At 46.1% G+C, this 12274-nt stretch overlaps 1 protein-coding gene across 2 annotated transcripts in view; it reads left to right on the top strand.

Moving 5' to 3' along the window:
* Positions 1–12274, top strand: part of LOC147098473 (paired box protein Pax-2-like) — a 473205-nt gene that overhangs the window by 151439 nt on the left and 309492 nt on the right. For both annotated transcript variants that reach the window (XM_085970221.1, XM_085970220.1), the window contains exon 6: positions 5684–5859. In XM_085970221.1, the coding sequence (XP_085826347.1) occupies positions 5684–5859 (176 nt within the window). The remainder of the gene's footprint in view (positions 1–5683; positions 5860–12274) is intronic.

Genomic DNA, 12274 nt, shown 5'->3' with positions numbered 1-12274 from the left:
GGGTTAGGATTAGGGTTAGCCCTTGATTGGATGGGTTAGGGTTAGGGGAAGCGCTTGATTGGATGGGTTAGGGTTAGGGTTAGGGTTAGGGTTAGCCCTTGATTGGATGGGTTAGGGTTAGAGGTAGCCCTTGATTGGATGGGTTAGGGTTCGAGGTAGCCCTTGATTGGATGGGTTAGGGTTAGAGGTAGCCCTTGATTGGATGGGTTAGGGTTAGAGGTAGCCCTTGATTGGATGGGTTAGGGTTAGAGGTAGCCCTTGATTGGATGGGTTAGGGTTAGGGGAAGCGCTTGATTGGATGGGTTAGGGTTAGAGGTAGCCCTTGATTGGATGAGTTAGGATTAGGTTTAGCCTTTGTTTCCAATCTCCAATATTTTTTATTAATTAATAAATGGAAGCGTTCAAAGAAAATGGAAAATAATACACAATTGTTTTTAAAGCCCCTGTGATGTTTCTCCCGGGTTTGCTCGCAGCAGTGTCCAGGAGATCAATCTTTAACTCTTGGAGACTCCAGGACCATCCTGGAGGGTTCGCAACCTTGGAGGTGGGGGTCAACTGATCATTTTGATGCTCGAAAAAAATCACAAAGGGAATATCTGTCGCTCCATTTAAAAAAAAACACTGTACAGTTGCACCAACGAGTTCATTTTCCATGTGGGTGTAGGGTTTTAAATAAATTACCGCCTCACCCCCATCTGGCTTTACACTGGACACAAAAAAAAGGTGTCAACCGCACACAACCGGTGGTGTCAAAAAGTAGCTCTAACTGCTGGTGGATAGGGTTCATGGGTTTATTATTTTTTTTTTGTAGAGAGAGCCTGTGAAGCCGGAGTGAATGACAAATGCCTTGTATCGATTGTCCTGTGTAGTAGGCCCGGGCTGATAGAGAGTAATTAATGACTCTATTTGTTTCTGTACCGAGGAGAACAATTGAGTTTGATACGGCAACAACTGGTGCCAGTGTGAAAGGCCCCTAGGGAGCCATCCGGGAAAAGCCTGTACTGAGACGGCAATGCACAGATCCGTGGCCATATCCCTGAGATGCTATCTGTATTGTAACAGATACGATTTGACACGGAAAAGAAAGTGCAAATGTGTTAGTTGAGGCCAACAGAGATTTGTTTAATAGATAGGGAAAGAGCAATGATATAACCAAGAAGGGAATACTGAGGATATTCCTCAGTAACTGGTGCACAACAACCTCCAGTTTTCTCCTCTCTAGATAGATCTGAGATAGCCTTAGGAGCACCTGTTAATGGGTATTTCCCCATTAACTCTTCGACAGCTTACACTTAATAATTATGCTTCCACGGTGTACGATTGTAGAATAAAGTCCATGGAAATTGAATATCTCTCCTGTATTTCACACTGCAACCGATCAGAGTTTGCATCTTTACTACAGCCGCAGCAAGCAGCATTTATATAGCGCCTTTAATGAAGAAAAACATCCCTAGGCGCTTTAAAATAAAGGCAAGATTTGGAGCCTTTCAGAAGGCCTCAAAGGAGCTCGGGTCAGTTTTCAGTTTTCAGCTGGTGTGTTTACAAGTATCTACTTCTGCATGGTACTGGTTATCAACCGAACCCCTTTATTAGATTCCAGCACGTGACTCACTGCCAGTAATCCATTCTTCTATATATAAACCACCCATGCACCTCGATTAGATCCCAGCCTGTAACTCACTCCCTGATATTTGTTATTTCTATATATAAACCAACTGAACCCCTCGATTAGCTCCCAGTCTATAACTCACCCCACACCCCAGGAACCCCTCGATTTGATTAGAATGTACAATACCATCATTCTCTATTTAGCTCGCAGCTAAAGTTCTTGATGAGGCTTCTCTGATAATCCCCAGCCATAACAGGAATGTTTGTGTGGGACACCCATTGTGTGGGGTTTCTGTTATTTACCCCACACCAACAAACAAGAAGCAGGAGCCAGGTTCAATACAAATGTAGTTGCTTGCTATAAGGTGATGGTATTTTCTTTCCCCGAGTTGGTTTAAGCTCATCTCCTGGCCTAGCCAAGGAAAGGTCAAGCCTTGAAATGGAACGGCAATAACACCCTGAAATAGTACTATCAGTGAAACATGATTGATCAATTGAATTCCATAGCTGTGAAAAATGCGGGATTAAGTAGAGTATTATACGCACAATGAGTTGAAGCATGATGTTCATTTCAAGTTCATTTCTGGAGCCTTTGCCACAAGATCAGGCAATCAATAGGGCCTTGCATATCATATATCACCCAGCGCTGGAAAGAGAACATAATCTGCAGCAAATTTAGAATGACAGATTTGTTGGTATCCGAAGCTCTAGACTAAACTGAGAGTGCCACAGCCTGCACTGAAGAGATGGCTGACAGTTGGAAGAGATTTAAGAGGCTGCTTGTGAGAGGGAAGGAAAGACATCATGCATTAGAATCAGGTGCAATGGGGAGGGGGGATTCAGATGAACGGAGCAAAATTAAACGCAGCCCTGCGTCTGTGTCTCAGGTACAGCACTCGATCTTGGGAAAGAACAATTTAAAATTGAGAATTAAAATAGAAAGAGTTTTGACCATTAAATGGACCTTCCCTATTCATATAATAGGCAATGTAACATTAAGCTCCTGTGCAATATACAATGGATTTACGCAGCGCTTTTCACATTTATCAAGAGTATAAGGGCAATTCAACAAGGATGTGTTTGCGGAGCCCAGCCCCGCTAGTAAGGAGGGTTGGTCACAGAGTCGGGGACTTCATGTTGTAGCCATATTGCCGACTTGTGCTCCCGTCCGGCGGGACCGCAGTGCTGCGGAGCGCAGCCTTGCTGCCTGTGCCCCTATGTGCTCTGTGGAGCAGGCGGTAAATGGCACACGGTGTTAGCCATGTCACTCGGTACCAATGTTCCTTTTAAGGTGCTCGGCCGCGCAGCGCTCCAGGGGTCCCGCGTGGCTGGTGAGCCAGCTTTTAAATCGAAAAAAAAAACCGTGCATGCGCAGACTTGTGAATGGGCTGCGCGGCCCGTTAAAGGGTCCAAATAAAAATTACATGGAACATTGGTTGGTACCCAGAGCTGCCATCTGAGCTGGGATCACCATCCGCACTTTCAACTCTGACTCAGTCCTGGTCTCCATATTATAAAAAGGATATAGAGGCACCGGTGAAGGTGCAAGAGAGATTTACAATGATCCTACCAGAACTGAGAGGTTATAACTATCAGGAACGATTGAACAGATTGGGGCTCTTTTCTCTTTTTTTTTTCTCTAGAAAAGAGAAAGCTGAGGGGTGACCTGATAGAAAACAACAACAACTTGTGTTGGTATAGCGCCTTTAACATAGTAAAACGTCCCAAGGCGTTTCTCAGGGGCGATTATCGAACAAAATTTGACACCGAGCCACATAAGGAGTTATTAGGACAGATGGTCATATAGGTAGGCTTTAAGGAGCGTCTTAAAGGAGGAGAGAGAGGTAGACAGGTGGAGAGGTTTAGGGAGGGAATGCCAGAGCTTAGGGCCTAGGCAGCTGGAAGTATTTCCGCCAATGGTGGAGCGATTAAAATCGGGGCTGCGCAAGAGGCCAGAATTGGAGGAGCGCTTTAAGAGGTCTTTAAGATTATGAAAGGGTTTGATAGGATAGATGTAGAGAAAATGTTTCCAACTGAGGGGGAACCCAAAACTAGGGGCCATGAATATAAAATAGTCATTAATAAATCCAATAGGGAATTCAGGTGGAACCTCTTTACCTAGACAGTGGCGAGAATGTGGAACTCGCTATTGCAAGGAATTGTTGAGGCAAATAGCATAGATGCATTTAAGGGGAAGCTAGATAAACACGAGTGAGAAAGGACTAGGCGGTTATAATAATAGGGTGAGATGAAGAGGGGGGCAGGAGGAGGCTCGCGTGGAGCGTAAACACAGGCATGGACCATTTGGGCCGAATGGCCTGTTTCTGTGCTGTGCTGTACATTCTGTGTAATTCTATGTAGTAGATGGTGGGTTCACCCGCACCCCAGGACTTGTAAGTACAAAAGTGGGCTCCCGGGGCATGAAACCATGAAGCAAGCACCAGGTCTATCTTCACTGGGGCGACTGAACTGACGAACGCACTCCTCTTTCACACCTCTGGCCTCTTCCTAGACGCCTACTGAGGGATGTAGCAAGAGTTGAGTCCATATACTGTTCATTGCAGCATTGGCGGAAGAGTCGCTGAAACCCTCGCTTGTGATCAGAAACACTTTGATCCAATTCAGCGAGGATCAGCAGCAGTAACAGAGAGAGGCTGACTCAAGTTACTGGCTTCCCCAGAAAGCAAGGTGCAAGACATAGATCACCTGAGCGCTGATACACCAGGAAGTGCTGTTCCTCAGTAGAACGGAGGGTGGAGATTCCTGCCCTTTGACGGAGGCAGATGTCTGCGCAGGTTTGGCAAAGGAACTGGAATTTGGGGCAGAACTAGGATTCTACAGAGCTGAAGCGGAGGGATGTGGGCAATACTTCTGCCCACCCCATTATATCCTTGCAGCAGTTTGGAGGCGGGTCTAGGGGGCATTCCCAGACTATCCCGGGATCCTGCCAGCCAAGGCTCTGATAGGCCCAGCAGTGCCTGCATCTGCTGAGAGCAGGAATAGATGCCAACCTGGGCCACAGGTGTTTTTTTTGGCACTGTTATCCAGCTCAGCGCGATTGCGGCCGAGGAAGATTAAGGAGCAGGCGGCCTAGGTTGTAGGCCTACCAGGGTGGGACACTCATTGATGGATTTGTCAGCCCGTAAAGTCTTTGGGCCAAACAGCCTGTCGCTGCCCCTCTCTGAGCAGCAGGGTACCAATCCGTCACGCCACAACCACCCCTCAAATCCGAAGGGCCTGTCCCCAGGATGTGGGATGGGCTCATATCAAATGAAGGCAGGTTCAGACGCAACTGTGATACTGTCTACAGTTGAATAGCCTGCTGATAAGGATCTATTCTCACCTGGGATCGTGGCAAGAATTGGCAGGTGCCTTTTATTTTTGAAGGTGCTGTCTCTTTCTAGGTTTCATGGCTGCCTGCAGCCCAAACCTTTTCCTCACTGTCTTCGCCTGGTGGGAAACTCACTGGGGTGGAACTGTGTTTTGGGCAGCAGTGAAAAATGGGCGGTGTCAGATCCGCAATGGAACTGAATATCGGGCGGGACGTATAACAGGCGGCTGATGTGATACCGCCCATTTTGGGCTACAGGCCAAGATGAATTGCCATCCCGTTATGGCTTCCCGCTCAGGCAGTGGAGTTAAAATGGCGGTCACGTCCCGATTATGTCATCAGCACCCGACCTGCCGATGTAAAAAAAGGACCCCGCAGGTTTCGGGCGGGTGTCCTTGCCGCCTGCTCAGTTGAGCAAGTTAAAATTGGAAAATCATCAGCTCCCGGTGGCTCCAGGGCAAGTAAGCAACTTGGGAGAATTTAACTGCTCACCCGCCCAGTTTCTACCGGGTGGGTAGGATTAAAATTGCCCCCTGTCTATTCTCTAACCTTGCTCAAGGCTTGTGATCTTTTGTGAATTCAGCACGTTTCTCAATCGAACAAAAGTCTTTCGAGAGCAGTGTTAATTTTCGCTCTCCAGCCCGTGTGGCTCGGCAAACATTGTATTGAAAATGTAAAGAAAATACTCTTTATAATTTAGACAAAAAAAAACATAAAATGCAGTTTGTGTCCTCTTCCTCTTAGATACCCAGGATAACTCTGGGCCGAACGGTGATTCTCAGGGAACTGTGGACAGCGTACGGAAGCAACTGCGAAGTGAAGCCTTTGCCCAGCAGCAGTTGGAGGCCCTGGAACGAGTCTTCGAGCGCCAGCACTATTCAGACGTCTTCAACCCTGGAGAACACATCAAATCAGAACAGGTGAGTCCGCTTTCGAAACCAGTAGATTCTTGGAGGAAGGGAGAGTCTATCCTTCACGCCCAAGAGAACATATGGTGAGATTTTTAGGTGGCTGAGTGGTAGCACTCTCACCTCTGAGTCAGAAGGTCGTGGGTTCAAGTCCCACTCCAGAGACTTGAGCACAAAATCTAGGCCGACGCTCCCAGCGCAGTATTGAGGGAGCACCGCACTGTCTTTCAGGTGAGACGTTAAACCAAGGCCCCGTCTGCTTTCTCAGGTGGACGTAAAAGATCCCACGGCACTATTTCAAAGAAGAGCGCGGGAGTTATCCCCGGTGTCCTGGCCAATTTTTATCCCTCAACCAACATTACTAAAGAAACAGATTATCTGGTCATTATCACATTGTTGTTTGTGGGAGCTTGCTGTGCGCAAATTGGCTGCCGCGTTTCCTACATTACAACAGTGCCTACACTTCAAAAGTACTTAATTGGCTGTAAAGTGCTTTGGGATGTCCTGAGGTTGTGAAAGGCGCTATATAAATGCAAGTCTTTTCTTAATTGAGCCGTTTGATGTGTTACAGCTTGCACTCGTGTGTGTGTGTGTGTGTGTGTGTGTGTGTGTGTATATATATAAACACCGAAACACCTCAATGTGCTTCTTTGTTGTACACACTCCTTTGTGTCCTTTATATAAATTGTCTGAATCCCTCAGCGTGCTACTGTTGTGTACACACTCCCAGGCGTGTGATATCGTGTACATTAACCATCTGAATACTTCGCTGTGTACACATTCCCAGCATCTGTTGTTCTGTGTATAAATCATCTAAGTGAAGAGTACTGTAGCCTAGTGGTTGTGGTATTGGATTAACGACCCAGAGATTGTGAGATCATAATCCAACCATGGTAAATGACGTAATTGAATTCAATGCACCTGGTAATCTGTGGCTGGAACCAGAAAATGACCATGAAAGCGACTGGATTTTTGTTGTAACGACCCCACTGGGTCACTTATGTCCTTAAAGAAAGGGAACCTGCCACCTCTATCCAGTCTGGCCTACACATGACTTCAGTCCCACTCTGCATGGTTGACTCTTAATGGCCCCAGGGCAACTAGGGATGGGCAGTAAAGTCCGCCTTGCCAGCGTTGCCCACGTCTCAGGAACAAATATTAAAAACCTGAATAAGCAACTGCTAGCTATCGGAATCCTGGAGATCAACCATCTGAACCCCTTGATGTGTCACAGCTATCTACACCCTCCTAGCCATCTGAACCCCTTGATGTGTCACAGCTATCTACACCCTCCTAGCCATCTGAACCCCTTGATGCATTAATGCTGTGTATGCACATCTTGCTACCTGCTATTACATATCCAGCTCATACCTCACTAAACCAAACAGGTAAAACAGGAACCCAGCCAGGGGTTAGCCTCCTCTGGTGACACACTGATCAATGTGTTGATGTAAAATTCTTTTGTGGCCTGTTTGAACACAGTTGTTAAACCATTTATCTCTTCTTCTTCTTAGGCAGTCCCTCGGAACTGAGGATGACTTGCTTCCACATTAAAAATGAGTTCGCAGGTGACTGATGAGTCCAATGCGGGACCTACAGTCTCTGTCACAGGTGGGCAGACGGTGGTTGAGGGGACGAGTGGGTGGGGTGCTTGGGTTGACGTGCACTCCTTGCGCTGCCTGCGCTTGGCTTCCGCTTGCTCCCGGCGAAGAGACTCGAGGTGTTCGGCGCCTTCCCGGATGCTTCTCCTCCACTTTGTGCGGTCTTGGGCCAGGGATTTCCAGGTGTCGGTGGGGATGTTACACTTTTTCAAGGAGGCTTTGAGGGTATCCTTGAAGCGTTTCCTCTGCCCACCTGGGGCTCTCTTGCCATGCCGGAGCTCCGAATAGAGCGCTTGTTTTGGGAGTCTTGTATCGGGCATGCGGACAATGTGACCCGTCCATTGGAGCTGATTGAGCGTGGTCAGAGCTTCGATGCTGGGGATGTTGGCCTGAGCAAGAACACTGACGTTGGTGCGCCTATCCTGCCAATGGATTTGCAGGATCTTGCAGAGGCAGCGTTGGTGGTACCTCTCCAGTGCTTTGAGGTGCCTGCTGTACATGGTCCATGTCTCTGAGGCATACAGGAGGGTGGGTATCGCTACTGCTCTGTAGACCATGAGCTTAGTGCTGGGTTTGAGGTCCTGGTCTTCAAACACTCTCTTCCTCAGGCGACCGAAGGCTGCACTGGCACACTGAAGGCGGTGTTGGACTTCGTCGCCGACGTCTGCCCTTGTTGACAGTAGGCAGAACTCCAAACCATTTATATAAATAGGCTAGCGACTGATTTAAATAGCACGCCATGGAGAGTTTAACCAGTTTATGCAACCTGTCCTCACAATGTAACCCTTTAAGCCCTGGTATCATTCTGCTGAATCGGCGCAGTACCCCCAATAAGAAACTGGAATTCATGAATATTAGCATTTACATTCTAAGAATATAAAAACTTGCAATAAGTATTTATCGTCGAAGGTTTTAACCTGAACGAGTTTATAATAAAGAGAGTTTTTAGTGAGTTTACAGTGGTTTATAGTTGGGTAGCTTACAGTGATAGAGAGAATGAACAGTGAGAGCTTGTTCTCAAAGAGTTTACACTGAGTGTTTACAAGGATGGAGTTTGTAGTGAGAGAGTTTATACTGAGATAATTTGCACTGATACAGTTTATAGTGAGAGAGATTACAGTAAGACCATTTACCGTGAGTTCAAAGTGAGTGTGTGTACTGAAGGAGATAACAGTGAGCAAATTTATTGTGATACATTTTGTAGTGAGTTTATAGTGAGAGAGTTTATAGTGAGAGAGTTTAGTGAGAACATTTATGTTGAAAGTTTATATTGCAAAAGTTTAGAGTGCAAGACTTTATAGTGAGAGTTTATAATGAGAGAATTTACAGTCAGGCAGAGTCAACAGTGACTACACTTCAAAAGTACTTAATTGGCTGTACAGTGCTTTTGGGACGTCCTGAGGTCATGAAAGGCACTTTATAAATGTACATTCTTTATTCCTTCATATATCTATCTATCTATCTATCTATCTATCTGTCTATCTATCTATCTATCTATCTATCTATCTATCTATCTATCTATCTATCTATCTATCTATCTATCTACCTATCTATCTATCTATCTATCTATCTATCTATCTATCTATCTATCTATCTATCTATCTATCTATCTATCTATCTATCTATCCATCTATCTTTCCAGAAAGTTTACAGTGAGAGAGCTTATACCATTTACAATCTCAGCTATCATGGACACCAGGTGCGTAGACTGAAAGAGTTGACTGTGAGTTTACAGTGAGAGAGTTGATAATGAGAGAGTTTACAGTGAGAGAGTTTACAGTGAGAGAGTTTACAGTGAGAGAGTTTACAGCGAGAGAGTTTACAGTGAGAGAGTTTACAGTGAGAGAGTTGATAATGAGAGAGTTGATAATGAGAGAGTTTACAGTGAGAGAGTTTACAGTGAGAGTTGATAATGAGAGAGTTTACAGTGAGAGAGTTTACAGTGAGAGAGTTGATAATGAGAGAGTTGATAATGAGAGAGTTTACAGTGAGAGAGTTTACAGTGAGAGTTGATAATGAGAGAGTTTACAGTGAGAGAGTTTACAGTGAGAGTTGATAATGAGAGAGTTTACAGTGAGAGAGTTTACAGTGAGAGAGTTTACAGTGAGAGAGTTTACAGTGAGAAAACCTTTAGTAAATAGCTTTGCAATGAGATAATTTATATTGAGAGATTTTATAAACCTTATCCCTCCATGTAAACTCTCCTAACTGTATTCATCACCACCTCTTCCACTCGCCATCTCCTGTGGTCTCTTTAATCCGATGGTCTCGATCACTGACCAGGCCATCTCCGAACTCTTCCTTGTTTGTATCACCACCCACATCCCTCTACACCTTTCCAACCCCATCTCCTTCTGCATTTGTCCCTGAAAACTCTCTTCCTCCAAGTTGCTTCCCAACTGGCCAACTTTCGGCCCTCCAGTGACCACGATGTCTCTGCGGCTGTTGACTTGCTCAACCACAGTTCCACCTGTAATGTTGATGGCATTGTCCCCAGCAAAACTTTTACTGTCTCCTACCCTGGTTGTTCCCCAGTATGGCCTCCATCCTCACTCTTTCTAGTCAAAGGCGTGCCGATCGAAGCCCATCTGATGCACAACTGGCTTCACCATCCATCTCCGGATCTCGCTGGCCCATGCCGAACTGGTAGTTTCTCTTTCAAAACCACCACTAGTCTAGGATCATTCTGGAGCACACAGACTACTTTTCTCCGCTACCATTCGTCTTCTTAAACCCTTCTCCCCTGCCCCCCACCCCCCACCCTCACATCCAATGACAGGTGAGAGCGTTTGTAGTGAGACAGTTTATTTTGAAAGAGTTTATAGTGACAGAATTTTAAGCAGAGTTTACAGTGAGAGAGTTTATGGTGAGAAATTTATGGTGAATGACTTTACAGAAAGAGATTATAGTGGGAGAGTTTGTTGAAAAATAGTAGGTATAACAGAATATGTACTAACAGTTTGTTGACACATATTGGGCTCGATTTTCAGTGTGCCGTGGAGTCGGGATTGGAGGTGTGCAGGGGGTTAAATTCCCGAAATTGGGGGTCCCGACCCCATCCCGCCCCCAACCCGCCTCCATGCCAGTTTCAAAGGAGGCGGGTACCCACCCCGCACTGGGACCTGCCTACCCGAGGCGGGAGGGGATTAGTGCCAATTAACTGCCTGTTAACAGGTAGTTAACAGGCAGTTTTTAGCCTAATCCCTATTTTAAAGCTTGAACTGTGGGATTCCCTACGGCTCCAAACCACGCCAAGTTGGAGGAGTCGGGCCGTCGGGTTGAAGGACTGGGAGGGATCGAGATGTCGGTGTTCAGGTGAGTGATGTGTGCATGATTGCTAGGGTAAGTGTGTTTGGTGTGTGTAAAGTGATTAAAGAAGTTTAAATGACCTTTTCTTACCTTTTCAGCCTTCCTTCCTTTAGGTTCCGGGAGTCCCTCATCTCACCGGCACAGAAAGCAGAATGGCTGCAAACTGTCAAAAGTGACAGCCTTCAGCTTTCTGTGCCGGAGAGATTTCTAACTGAGTCTGTGGAGAAGGACTCAGGTTAGAAGTCAGACTGTCAGTGTTTGACAGCTTCAAACAGCTGTGAAACACTGATAATTCATCTGTCAAAACGTCTTGACAGATGAAATTTCAGTCCGTGACGTCACCTGTTGCCGGGTGGCCCTTAATTGGCTGGCTGAGCCCGCTGGGCGGGCTCAACAAGGTCAATCAAGTTAAGATCGCGTGGATTGGCCGCATCTCGATGGAGGCGGGACTACAACCCCGAAAGCCTCCAACCCGACTCCTGAATGAAAATCCAGCCCATTGTCTCTCCTCCTACCCTTTGCTAAAGTCATTGCCTCCTTGCTGGTGTACAGTTTCATTTGTACCGTGAAGCCTCAGGTACTTGGCTCCATAGCCACGCTTCATGCGCAGACCTAAACTGAGAATGTCAGCTATGTATTCGAGCATGGAGGGCAAGCCTCATCCTGCCCTTTTCCAATGTGCAATCCCTGGATAGGAGTCAGGAACAGGGACCCTGACCCTGGCTAAATTCCTCCTCCTTACCATGGGGGCGCTGAAGCTAGTAGCACAGTTCTGATCCTGCCTAAGATCAGCACACTAGGACCTGGGTCCATAAGGCTATGACCAGTGGACAGCATCTTTGCCCCTGGATTATGTGGGAGGGGTCGTACAGTAAAATTAGAAAGCTTACGAAAAAATACTCTGTGGGAAGGACTTGTAATAATGGTTTGGAAAAGCAGAGTTCCGCTGTTGACCTTTGACCTGTCAAAGTAATGGCCAGTGCGGTACAAATACAGTGAAGTGAAGCCCCACGCAGAGACTGTTTATCTTAATGGAAAAGAAATTACAGTCGAATGTCACTATGAATCTCCGGCATCATAAATGAGGGCTGTGGCCGTATACAACTTTTTATAACTGCTGCCTTATTACAATGGATAACCTTTATTTACTTTCATTAGACTATTAAACAACACGAGACTATTAATTTTTAGTCTGAAACTCCATCCGAGCCCATAAAGCAAACCAGTTGCTTAATTGAGTTCATTTTAATTTCCCTCCAATCGCACTGAATTACTCCTGTGATAAATCAGGGGGACAGGCCTCACCCCCAGTAGAAAGCCTAATTTGCAGCTAATTAGGAAACTGATTCCCAGTGAAAGATCAATACCACAACGAATTGGAAATGACTTGCAATCTCCGAGATGGAGACTGAAAGAGCGAGTGAGAGAGAAAGAGAGCATGTGGAGGGGAAAAAAAAGGCAATACAGCTATGCGTCTGGAGCAGGGGGGAAAATAATCAGTTTTAATCTAATGTAAT

The sequence above is a fragment of the Somniosus microcephalus genome, chromosome 29 (assembly GCF_052327205.1).
Source record: "Somniosus microcephalus isolate GS21.2 chromosome 29, FLI_Smic_1.0, whole genome shotgun sequence".
NCBI lineage: Eukaryota > Metazoa > Chordata > Chondrichthyes > Squaliformes > Somniosidae > Somniosus > Somniosus microcephalus.
The sequence above is the reverse complement of the archived record's forward strand: the minus strand, read 5'-3'. Positions and strand labels throughout refer to the sequence as shown.